The 13093-nt window shown below is 38.3% G+C and overlaps 1 protein-coding gene across 2 annotated transcripts in view; it reads left to right on the top strand.

Annotated features, from left to right (window-relative positions):
* Nucleotides 1–13093, top strand: part of PTPN2 (protein tyrosine phosphatase non-receptor type 2) — a 34327-nt gene extending 21234 nt beyond the window's left edge. Inside the window, exons 7-10 of one of the 2 annotated variants that reach the window (XM_072852785.1) lie at nt 1245–1403; nt 5130–5320; nt 6938–7039; nt 11728–13093. In XM_072852785.1, the coding sequence (XP_072708886.1) occupies nt 1245–1403; nt 5130–5320; nt 6938–7039; nt 11728–11749 (474 nt within the window). In that variant the 3' untranslated portion in view covers nt 11750–13093. Of the gene's footprint in view, nt 1–1244; nt 1404–5129; nt 5321–6937; nt 8059–11727 lie in introns of those variants that run through there. The other variant, XM_072852784.1, reaches the window with a different exon arrangement.

Here is a 13093-nt window from a genome sequence, read left to right as displayed (position 1 = left end):
AGCATTCTTTTCCTTTTATATAAGATGTGCTTAGAAAAGATTGAGATATTTTTTTTTTTAATATAAGCTTAAAGTTAGGCTTGTGAATATATATTGAGACAAGTGCATATATAAGTCTTTTTCTCTAAACATGGAATATCTTGCAGGTCTGACAGGCCCCTTTTCTTAAGCTTGCAGAAAATTGGTATCTGAACTAGGATGAGAACTCGGGCACGCCCCTGGATCTCCTGCAGTGTGTAATGGAGGATGGTGCAGAATTTCCCTAGCTGTGCAGTCCTCTGGGAGGTGGGGCTTGGTAGCCAGTTGCAGTACCACATGAATGAGTAGGCTTTTTGCTTACTCGGTGAACTGCATCATCTATAATTGCTCATGACTTGAGTGAACTTTAAATGTTCAATAGTATTTAAAATACCTTTAAATTTTGGTTGGATTTTAAAGTCCCGACACGGGGGGGGGGGGATGTTTTTTTTGTTTGTTTTTTTGTTGTTGTTGTTTGGGGTTTTTTTGTCTTTGGCTGTGCTTGGTAATAGTGAGAAGTACAGCACAGGGTTAGGTGAAATAGGATTTCATTTAAATCATAAGACACGTATCTTCTGGTTTGGTTAGGTCCTCTCAACTTATTTTTTATTTTACTTTGTTTTTTCTTTTTTTCCTCCATTTTGAAAAGCATAGTTGTATATTTTGATGCAAGTATACTTTAATATTAGACGAATTAAAGTGAACATTGCAAGAAATGCAGATACGTGGTTTAAACCACCCCATGAATGTTGTATGGGGACAAGTGTGTGCATTGCTTGGATTAGGGACTCTGCTTTAAATAAGGAAACTTCTGCCACATTCAGTCATTCCAAATTGCTGTTCTGTTCAGGAGCAGTAGAAAATACTGCTTTATGGTTCTGATTCTTATAGTCCTATTTCAAAGTACAAATACATGCCTGAATAAAATCAAGCATATCTAAATTTCTTAATTTTAAGACTTGATATTAGGGTACTGATATATGTGGTTAATACATGATCATTGATTTGTTCATAATAAGCTTTCATTAGATGGTTAACTTTTTTCCTGTAAAAACAATTTAGAAATAATTTGAGATGTTAATTTCATATATAACTAATGGAAACATAATATAAAGAAATTAATTTTTAGATTGAAATTTATGATTCATTTTTACTTGTAATTATTTTTTATATGTTGTTTCTCTTTATCAGTAGCAATGATGCTTCCGATGTAACTTTCTTTACAGATGGAGAAAAAAGACCAATTTTCTGTAGATATTAAGAAGGTATTACTGGATATGAGAAAATACCGAATGGGACTTATTCAGACTCCTGATCAACTAAGATTTTCATATATGGCTGTAATAGAAGGAGCAAAATTTATAATGGGTGATTCAACTATACAGGTAAATGTTTAGCTCCGTGTATTTAAACATAAACAGTTTGATGTTTATGTTTAAACATCAGTAGATATTTACAGTAGATAAGAATGAGCTCTGAAGTCTTTTAAAACATGTAACTTTGTGGGATTTAAATAATTTGCCTTTTTCAACAGATGCCTAGAAGGTATTAGAGGCTATCTGATCAGGCCTTCTATCAGCTAAACTTTTAATCCTAGGTATTTGTCCCCTCTTAGATAAAATATAAAAATAACTTGTCTGTACTAATGTTTTAAAAAAAAAAAAAAAGGTTAAATCGATGTCTTCAATACTGAAAACCAAAAGTAATGCCCAGTATCACTTTGAAAAGATAGCAAGGATCTTTTCAGGATTTCTTGATCTTTGCTATATATTTTCATATCCTTTAAAATTTGTGTTATAGTTAGTAGAATCTAGCCGAATATAAGGAGTTTTTGGGGAAACAGATTACCAAATCTCACTATTTTATCAGTGTGGCTTGCAGATGTACCAGTAGCTACAGCTATTTTAAACGGCTGGGGCTAGGTGGGAGAGAGGACTGGGAGGAGAGGCTGCGAAACAGACTTAATTCTGCTTTCATATGGTAGGGCTTTTTTATTTTGTTGATCTCTTAATCATGGATGAAGCAGATAAACACATTTCCTTTTTTCTGTGGTTCTGGTAGTTGTCATATTCTTCTCTGTGACAAATGTTTCTTGACTTGCTGTATAAATAAATAAATAATTTTGCACAACTACTAATCAACACCTAGGTAGTGTGCTGCTAGTCTGACACCTGCACCATATGCCTAGAAGACTGCATGACTCATCCTAACACTAACAGCAATTTAGCCTCTTTATTTTCTGGAAGCTGTTTCTGGTGGTATTAGAGTATTCTTCTCTCTAATAATTTTCCTGCTTTGTTTTTTCAAAAGCCATTCTCCAAGCTGTGAGCAGCTCTGGTTCCCACACTTGCCCATCTAGATCACAGGATTTCTTGTTTCTGGATACAAGGGAGCATTGTCAACTCAGAATACTGCTTGTCAGTTATTAAGTGTGTTATTTCTTCATACTAAGAGAATGCCTAAGAAGGCACACTTCTCATTTGTTCTTTCTTTCTTGTTATGATTGTTCAGATGATCTTTCCTAAGCCAGAGTTTTCTGCAGTGCAGGCAGTTGTCCGTAGTGCTTTTCTCTTTAGGCCTCAGGGTCATGTGCAGAGAATCAATTGGCGGGAGTAGTTCTCCTTTCAAGGTCAGCTAGATCATTTTTTTCCCCCCGTAGGGAACAGTTGTACTGTCCAGAGTGTGAGAGGTGTTTAATTCTCTCTGCTAGTGATGGGGAGGGCATTAAGTGATTGAACGCTTCTCTAATACAACATTACCCAAATGTTCATCTCTGACATCTCTATGGATGTTGGAAGTCACTATAAACTGTGCAGACAAACACAACGTACACTTGAACCTTTACTTGCTTACAGCTAGTGGCTGCAACCGCAACACTTGTATCGGGGGGTGAGGAGTCTCTTCCCCTTGTTTAGCACCTCTGGGATTTCTGCCTGTGACTGAAAGGAAGGATCATACACTCACCTAGGTTGCCCTGAAGCCCTGCAGAGGCGTGTGGTTGGTGTGCCGCTGCATGGTGCTGTAGCTGAAACAATTACTTGCTTGCTAATTGTACTACAGCACTGCACTGTATAAAATGGGTGAGGTGGAACAAGACTGAAGTTTTTGTTTCTATAAAATTCTTTCGTAACAAAGATAAGTTAACATTGCTTCAACAACATAGTAGAATAACTTACCACCACTCTTTCAAAAAAATCTGTTGAAATGAGTGGTCTCTAGAAAACAAATTTGTGGCTTTCAAAGGACAAAGAAGTTTGAATTCCTTAGATCCATAGATGTGTTTTGCAGACAGAGAACAAGACTATTATAATTTTGTACTGAAACTTGTGAATCCAAAAACTGTACCTGACACGCACCTGATTCTGTCAACTGAACATCTTAATATCAGTTTCTGTTGTCTCCATTCATTCCAAGAGACAATACAGGCCCTAAGTCTTAGCTCCCCTACACGGGCATTTTGGTTATAATTTTAAGGACAATTGTATTTCTCAAATTAGTCACTTCCTCACTTCTTTGTTTCTTCCAGACATAATTTCACAAGACGCAGCGTAATACTTCAGTTCCTGAGATATATTTTTGTTGTTCTTTTTTGTAAAGTTGCAGGTACTATCATAAAACGGCAAAGGTAATTTAGCAACACAATCCTCCTTGTCTGTCTGCTCTAAGTTGTACATTATTTTACCAGTCCTGCCGTTCACGTGGTCTTGTCATAGATATTTAAACTTAAAATTACCGGCCACTTGAGCTATTGTTATTACATGTTTAAAATAGAATTCTTGGTGGGGAATTCCTTCTGTTTGACAAGAGTAGTAAAATTGTCTCTGATTTCAGTTCTTCCTGTGTGGCTTATCACTCCAGATGGAATCAGTATTTATCTTAGCCAGCAAGTCTCTTATGGATACAAACATGTCTTTCAAAAGGCCTTTTTCTGTGACAGTAAGAGGGAGCTGCTAAGTGGATTTCCATTTGTTAGTGGCTGTTGCTTTTTTGGGGTTTGTTTGTTTAAGACAAAACAAAGAAAACCTCTGAGAGTGAAGCTCTTGTGCATGAAGACTCCCTTTGTGAATTTCAGATCTACACTGGAAGCTCCTGTGCAATGGAGGAGTCGGGTCATTGTTAAAGCTCATTCTGCCAGCAGTTCATTTATAAGTAGCTGGGTTTTTATGACATCACTGTCTGAGTTTGAGATTTAGTTTAGACCAGCAGTCTTGAATCTATTTGACAGACAAGAATCCAACACTTGTTTTGCAAAGAGTCAATTTTCAGTTCATCTTTCTTATAGGCATTTAAAAGTAACGGATTTTTTTTTTCCCCCCAAGGTATTCTGTATCTTTATAGGCTGGCTGATTTGTGTGAGAAAAGAACTGGTTGGTTTTTAGGGGTGATTCTTTTCCTTCCTGTTATCTTTTGAGGTTTTTTTTCTGCATGAAATTTTTGTTGCAAGAAATCCTTCAGACTATTCATCGTTAGGACAGTTAGCCATTAGGACAGAGATCTACCAAACCAGTTTTACTTCTGATCTTTTTTTCTTTTTTCCTTCCATGTCATTTCAGATTACTTCTCAAAACAAGGTGAATATCTGTTTTATGATGCAGTAGATCTCTGGGCTGATGGACCACTAGGTGAAATAGTAGGCCACAACTTTGGCATAAAGAATGTTGGATTTTTTTTCATGGGCATTACAAATTTTTCCAGTTCTCTCTCTTTAGGCAGTTCTTGCACACAAGGTCCTACTGTGTTTTGGAGCCATGAAAGGTAACAGCACAGCGTAGGCATGTAGACAGTAGCGGCAGATGGAAAGTGCTGGACAGTGCAGGACTGTACAAGACAAGTTGCTTCCTCACTGTGGAGCTACTGTGGACAGTACAAACCCCAGAGTTAGTGGCCTCATACCTTCACGGTAGCATCATCCTGGAGAAATACAAAAAGGGATTGTCGTTGGAGAAGATGCATCTTCACCTAACTTTATTTCTTCATCTAGCAATTTTTTTTTTCCTTGATCTAGTAATTCCTTTAATCTGCTTCTGTGACTGTTCTGTTGGAAGACATCTTGGGCAAAGAGGGCCTTCAGTGTTAGGGCAGTGTTTGAAATACGTTCTCCTTGTTTACAGAAACGGTGGAAGGAGCTTTCTAAGGAGGACCAAGCGCCGAGTTCTGAGCAGTCTCCTCCACACCCAACCAAAATAACCACAGAGAAATACAATGGGAACAGCATAGGCCTGGAGAACAAAGATCAAACGGAGAAAATAAATACTGACCTGTCCACTAAAGTTCAAGACATCACAGATGGAAACATTGAAAGGTAGGCAAGATGCAGAAACCGTTTAGAAGGCAGGTTCACTTTCTTAAAAGGCTGAATTATTGTATGCTTTTCTTATCATAAGAAAACTTCAAGATCTTTCCTCAGTAGAGGGGAATGACAGGTGGTATTTGACTGTCTTATTGAATTATTTTTAAAATACAACTTCAATTATTCCTTGTGATAAAGTTTTATTGTTTAAAGGTCAAGAGATTAAAAACAAATGTCTCTAATTGAAGCGGCTAAACCTCATGCTTGAAAGCGTTTTCCTACAGACTGTCTGTGATCTCTATTGTGCAGTGTGAATTAGGTCCTAAAAGTGCCCAACATCGTTCAATACTGATTTTTAAATACAATGCTCACTCCTATTTGGAAAAATATGATAACTCAGAAACAGAAAGTTTTTATCACCTACTACTTTCTGTATGGTGATTGAAATGGTATCATTGAAGCCATACGTTGCCCTCTGCTCATGTTAAATCTACCACTGTGAATAGATTTCTGGTTTATCTGTGTCACGTTAATTTGTCTTTCCCTGTTGAGTTTCTCTGCCTCACGAGTAGCAATGCCTCAGCTGTGAGCTGCTGTAGTGGGAATTACCATCTGAGCTGCTGTGCTTCGTAGCACTGTGTCACTTGGGCCTGCACACACGAGAGTAGCCAAATGTGGATCCATAGCCAGGGACCCAGAAACTGGAGTGGGTTGTGCCGAGCCATGCAGTGCAGAGGAGGCAGTGTCTGTCTCAAAGGGCTGCAGTCTGAGATGAGATGCAGCAGTTCAACGTAGATAGACTGGAATTGTGAAATAACAGATGGCTTACTGAACGCACTGATGACTTTATCTTCCCATGTCTTTATGTGTGTTTTGAGAGAAAATGACAGTGATTCTGTAGATGTTTCAAGGAGCCCTTACAAGTAGGAGGGGGGGCATGGGTGTGAGTATGGTGTTTGTGTGCTAGGACTTGGACAATCAAAGTGGTTTTTTGTGTCAGTTATGCTTTCTTAGAGATTGTGAGGATACTTTTGGAGACAAGAATTACAAGGTGGCCCTGATAGTGTAACAACACATAACTGATTTTTAGCCTGTGTCCTTGATGAAGATTTGGTTTAGAGCCTAAGACGAGCAGCATTAAATCTGCATGCAGACATGAGTAGGTTAGGATCAATATATCAGCAAGGCTAGTGTGAATTCTGCAGTGGAGGCACACGCTTAAATACTATAAGTGTTTGCACGTAGTACCTGACACTGCATATAAGAGCAGCCTCCAGCAAAAAATCTCAGCCACCAAATGGGGCACTGATGGCTGTGAAAGACTAAGCTCCGATAATTAAGCTAATTCTGTTCCCTGTTGAACATGTAGGTCAAGCACCACTTACATCTTTGTATGTATGTCATGTACTTACTTCTTGGGGCTTCACTGACCTGAAACTGTCCACATCAAGGTTGTTAAAACAGAATACAGATTGCTTGGTTTAGATTTTATGTACTGCTGCCATATGCTACTGGTGGGTTGATTAACTATTGGGAGTGTGTTGGGAAGAGGTTTGTTTTAATATTTTAACAGCCTTTTTTCCTGTTCTACAATTTAATATTTACACACCCCCCCTTTTTTTCTTTAAGTACCGTTCGAAAACGACTGCGAGAGGATAGAAAAGCTAATACAGCACAGAAGCTGCAGCAGATGAAGCAGAAGCTAAATGAGACTGAAAGAAAAAGAAAAAGGTGGTTATATTGGAAACCTATTCTCACTAAGATTGGGTTTGGTACACTGATTTTAGTTGGCGCTTATTCTTGCTGGAAAATGTATTTTCAAGAACATTCCTTGTAAGTAAACAGTAAGCCTGTCTGCTCCAGCAGCTAATTTTGCTGCAAGTTAATGACTAGGGGTGTGACTTAACGCAGTAAACTCCTTACACCTGGAATGGGTACAGACTGTTACATACAATAGAGAAGTGATGTAAACTTGATCCCCTGTCAACATCTCAGGACTTTCCACTACAGGTACTTACACAAATGAACTGCTGCCCCCCAACAGAGTTGATGGGTTTTTTTTGTTTATATGAGCAGGTACAAACTTGCTGCAACTGTTTATACAATTTTTTAAATGGTGTTCTACCGGATCTTAAGCAAACCCTGAACCACAGAGGTTTAGCTACTGAAGGCTGTCTGGATTTAAATTTACATGCCTGACATAAGCAATAAACAGTGTTGTATCATTTACATTATTAATGCAAAGAAGTTATCCTTAAATGTGTGTAATGTGTAATGAACTAGTGACATGAACATAAACATTTTATATTCTTATGACCTAGGATAAATATATTTTATAATTGCATATTTAATCTTTTTGTAGTTCACTGTACTTTTAAAAGCTCAGTTTGTACAAATTTCTGACCAAAAAGAAATTGATTTTGAAACTAAATGTAATTATAATCTGTGCATGAAAATAATAGTGCAACCATTCCCCATATTTTGACTCTCAAATTTATGATATGAGCAGCTAGGGGTCTGATGAAGCACTTTCCAATTCCTACTCTGTTAATTTGCATTCCTTATTTATTTTTTTTGTAGTTTTCATTATTTAAGTAAGGCTTGGAAATTTGAGGGGTTTTTAAGGCTTTTGAGAACTTAGCCCCCACTGAAAAGCATACTGTTAAATTGATTTATGTATTCAGACTTCAACTACTGTTTGAAGGCCAACATTGTTAAAGTTCTGACATTCCATTAAATGTGAAACATAATGCTTTGTGTGTCTATAGATTTTAATTGCTAGAAAGAATAAAATTCGTTCATCAGTAATAGGTGTAGAAAGCACATCAAAGGAACCTGTAGTTGGACTTGCAAGGGTGGTTGTATTTGTACAAACAAACGTTGGTAGTATTCTCCTGTACCCAGTAGGTTCAGCTGTAGGAGCCACTTCTGTAACTTAACAAAATCTAGAATTGCTTTTCAGGTTCCCCGGCACTGTATTCAAGAGGCATGACTTAAAACACTTAATGACTAATATTTTGGGAATGCCTACGCTACAGTCACTTTAAAATTAAGCACTCCCTTTCCAGTAGTTGGACGATAACACTTTCTAAGTAGTAGTTCAACACAAATCACTTTTGGTCCTTTAAATTCTCTTTGACTACAGAGATCGTATGTGGCTGTATGTAGCTTGCTGTCATTCAAGTTAAAACCTAATGATATGTAGTATTGGACTGCACTTTGAAGTCTGGATTTTATTTATTCAAGCATTGCCTTGTTGGGTGACTTCAGAGAAGTCGTGTTTTCTCCCTCCATTTTCCTACCTTGGTTGTTTTCTGTTGGGTATGGGGTTCTTGGGCGGGTTTCTCCCCCCCCCCTCCTTTTGTAAAGCACTTCTTGGATTTACTGCTGAAAAATACTAAAAGAGCTAGATAATTACTTTGCTCCTTATCCAAAGGAGTTAACTTGAAAGGTTTCCAGTACATTCAAGCTTAGTAGTAACATACCGGGCATGGGGCCCAAAGAGTCTGACATTTACTACGCAAAGCTAAGTTGAGTTTACTCTTTGAAATTCTCATTTCACAACAGCTAATACTATTTTGGACTATGCTGTTTATATAATAAAGAAATGTTTAAGGGTCCAGATAAGGAAAACAAGTGTAGTTTCTTAGAACATAGAGTTCTGAATTTGGGAAATTGTCTGTCAGCAAAACAAGATCATTTGTCCTGTGGCATTACTGACCAGCTATGCAGCTCTAATAGCAAAATGATTTGCTGATTGCTGTGACACAGTATAGGCAGGCAGCTTACGTGTATTAAGACATTTCCTAGTTGTTACAACCGCAGTAATTCTTTTAGCCAGCAAGAGGCTTGGCAAAAGATTCTTTTTTTTCTTTAAATTGGGAAGACAGGTTTTCCAGTATCAGCTATAACTGATAGTAGGTTTAAACGTATGTGCCTTAGAAAAGATATTTTGGCTATGGAAAAACACATGGAATGTAATTAAATGCTTTTATAACAGAAATAGTCCAAATTTTATTCTAAATACTTCAAAGCAGCTAAGGAAAAAGTGCTGACAAAACCTTCACTGAAATCATACTGTCATTTATCACCTTTCTGTTTGCACGAGAAGGATTTTTCTGGGCCACCAGTATCCTACAGACACTGAGCTCTGACTGTGTCTTGTCAAGTTATCAGCTGAATTTTTCCCTGAATCCATCTTATAAATCCTGGGTTTTTTGTTCTCTGGACCCTGAGCGGGCATTCCTCTTTTCTGGGTGGGGCAGGGCAGGAGGGTGCCATCTTGCATCATCTCACACTCTGTTCCCTTCTTGATGCAATAAAGCAGGACTTGCACATTCAAGAGTTGATCTGTAAAAAAATTTTGTTTGGTTACATGATTGTAACTATGTCGAGAGTCTTAACTGTTAGTAATTTAAGGACCACGAACCAACACAAGTCTTGGACAAAACTACTTTGTACAGTGAATTGCCCATGACAGTATGGGCGTAGAAGGGAAATGAAACATTAGATCCCTTAGTACATTCCAGGAGATCATGTGGATAAAACACATCCTTATTTATTTTTTTTTTTCCTGGTCTGTCCGTAATCCTTAAAAACCAAAATCTGGGGGAGGCTTGTTTTCTTTACTGCAAACTGAGCCCTTGTGACACTTTAACTTGCAGCAGTTTTGCACAACTTGGATGTTAAGTAGGAACAAATATGGGCTAAAATGAAGAACTGTTGATCCCAGTGACCTCTGTCGTAGGAAATGCTTAAAAAAAGAGTAAGAGAAGTGAAGGCTGTGCCTTCTGACCCCTCTCCTGCTTCCCCCCCACTCCAATTTCTGGCAAGCTGCTGGCTGGTCCTGTGCTGCCTCTAAATTGCTGTTGCACTTGATTCAAAGTGTTACCGTGTTGGGTTTTTCCCTCTGTTCTGCAAGTATGTCAGTATAAGTATTTGATGCATAGTGGGCTGCTTTGAATTTGATTAAACAATGTTTGACTCTCAGATGAACACTTCTGTACAAAGAATGCATGTTTTATTAAAAAAAAAAACAACCAACCAACCCAAAACAAAAAAAAAAAAACAAAAAAAAAAACCAAAACAAAACAAAAAAAACCTAACAAACACATGGACCTCCATTGCAAGGGGTTTGCAAATTCAGAATTAGTCCTTTAGGTTTTCTGTTTATGTTCTTGGTGCAGGGACAGTCCACTTAGAGTGACGGTACTTCTGTATTTTTCTTGAAATGTATTAAGTAAAATAATTGAATTCAGCGTGAAATAGCGATTTGAAAAAACTTACAGATTTATTTTATGGAGGTCAGATGTTGCAAGTGAAACTTAGCTTGTTCCGTTAAACCTCGAGTAAAATGGTTTACTGACATCAGTTTATATCCCACTGAGAAGGGAAGAGGTGTAAATGTGTATGCATGTGTGATTGGATTGTGCAGGCGATTAAAAGGCCTGGCTAGCTTTAAGTGTAATGAATGTTAACCAAATTCTTTAGTTTGCTGTTTGGCATTATAGTTAAACCTGAGACCCTTGAGGACTGCACAAGAAACTAAATTAATGATGACAAAAGAGGAAGTCTTCTGCATGGCCAAGAGGCTTAAGTCAGAGGATGACATTTGCAAAGTTGACGTAACACACAGTAGTCTTCTGGGCTTTTTTGTTTTCCCCCAAAGTTGTAGGTCAGTCTTTCATTTTTATGTAAAAAAAATAAATGTGTTCAAAATTGCGTCTCTGTCTGAGTCTTTATTTAAATTGGAAGGATAAATACTTGGAAGAATTTTTTTAATGTGTCTTAACTGATCAAAGCAAGCTGCTTCATGCATCAGTGTAGTGCTCGCAGAACTTAGAAGCGTTTCACTTGTAGCAGCTTGGATATTTGGTGCTGTAAACGCCAAGGTCTTTTTCTGTGTTCCTCGGCGTAGAGCCTTACCTTCCCCAAGAACAAAATGTCCAGTGTTGGGATGTCTTCCTCACTACAAGAAATCTTTGCTAGAAATGCTTATTCCCATGCCGCTGTGCCAGGATTGGCCTACAGAGCCATGAGAGAGGACGTTAGTGTTTTGAGATGCAGCCTTCTGTAGTCCCGCTAAGGCCCGAGAAGACTTCCGCAGTGCTTGTGGGTAAATGCACGAGTAAGTGGTTTGCTGGACTGAGACCTGTACGTGATGCTCTCCAGCAAGCGTGTGCCTTGTACTGTAACATGGAAATACCTTCTGAAAAAGCAACGGCTTTCCACGAGTGCTTGCTGCAGGCAAACGATAGTGGGTAGTTGCTGCAGGGAATGCATGAGAAGCGGTTTGGTGTTTATAGTGAGTTGCAAACATGCTGCCTGTTCTGATTTCTCTCTTTTTTTGTTTGTTTTTTTTTTTTCTTTTCCGTACTGTGTACTGAATCGGTGACTTTCTTCTGCATTGTATGTCGCAGGCCGAGACTGACCGACACCTAAGCCTTCAAGACTTGTGAATATTCTGCAGCTATAAACTGCAAATTATTGACATGCAAAGCGAGACATGACCCCCTCTTCGGGAACAAAAAGTGAGGTCTGTTAAGTACCAAGAAGACCTCAGTTATCTGTTTACAGCATAAAGTGCATCGAGGGGATGAAGACCACCAGCAGCGTGCTACTTTGCAAAGCAAAAATAATTTGCCGTCTTGTGTTTTTATAATGCCTGTATTAATGTAGAAAGATGTAAAAGAAATAAATCAGGAAATATTTTGTTTTGTACTGCCATTCTTACTGTATTTTTATACTTTTTGGCAGCATTAAATATTTTTTTAAATCGACAATATGCTGTTGCGTGCACATTATGTTAGGGAGAAACTGCTAAGAGCCTGTTTTGCGGAAAAAGGAATGTTTCGCCTTAAGATTTCCTGATATCCTCCCTTAACTGGAAAATGGCAAAATGATTAGGATGTGCTTTATGCAAGTATTCTCATTAACGCTAAGTATTGTACTTTGAGCTCGGAGGAACTCTTGCACATTTCTTTTGTAATACACCACTAAGAATATTATTTTATTAATCTGACCAGTTGGTTTGGTAATCCTTCTGATGTTTGCTATAAAATATGCACAAAATGTTCAGAGTCACTTTGTGAAGGGAAAGTGTTTTGTTGTTGATGCTTTCAAGGGAGGAAAAATGGGAAATGTGATGTCTCGCTACCCAGGGTCACATGTAATTAATGGGTGCTGAGGGCGAGGTGCAAAGTGCACGCTGTGAACGGTGTCTGTAATTAAATGGGTTTTGCATTGTGTCATCACAGCGCGTTGTATGAATAATATTTTACTTCACATGTCCCATCAGCGTTCTTCCTGACACGGTCGGAGCAGCTGAATTGGAAAGGGGTAAACTGGAATGCTGCTTAAAGGAGGAGTTCTACTGGCCTCAACAGGGTTTCCAGCCCTGTACCTTCTGTAACAGAGTTGATTCTGTGTAGCACAGAGAAAATTCTGTGCTTGCTGACGTTCCCTGACAGTTTCAGATAAACCTTAATTCACCAAAAAACTATGTTCACTATGACTGCCTGAACTAGTATGTGGTGGGGTTTTATATGTAATTTGTACTTTGCATATTTTTGTAACGGGTTTTTGTACAAATCACACAGTTGCTGAAAGTAAAGCGTGGAAGAGGGGGGAATCTAGGCCAACTCAGGCTATTTTTGCTAAAAGAAGCAGCAGCCTGAAATCTTCACAGAACTTGGGTTGGAGGCTTATTCATGAAAGCAAATATGTTCAGAGTTGTGTTTAACTTGAACGTGAAGCTGAATCAGGGGAGTACTTAATGCCATTACT

Source organism: Ciconia boyciana, chromosome 2, assembly GCF_034638445.1.
Source record: "Ciconia boyciana chromosome 2, ASM3463844v1, whole genome shotgun sequence".
NCBI lineage: Eukaryota > Metazoa > Chordata > Aves > Ciconiiformes > Ciconiidae > Ciconia > Ciconia boyciana.
The sequence above is the reverse complement of the archived record's forward strand: the minus strand, read 5'-3'. Positions and strand labels throughout refer to the sequence as shown.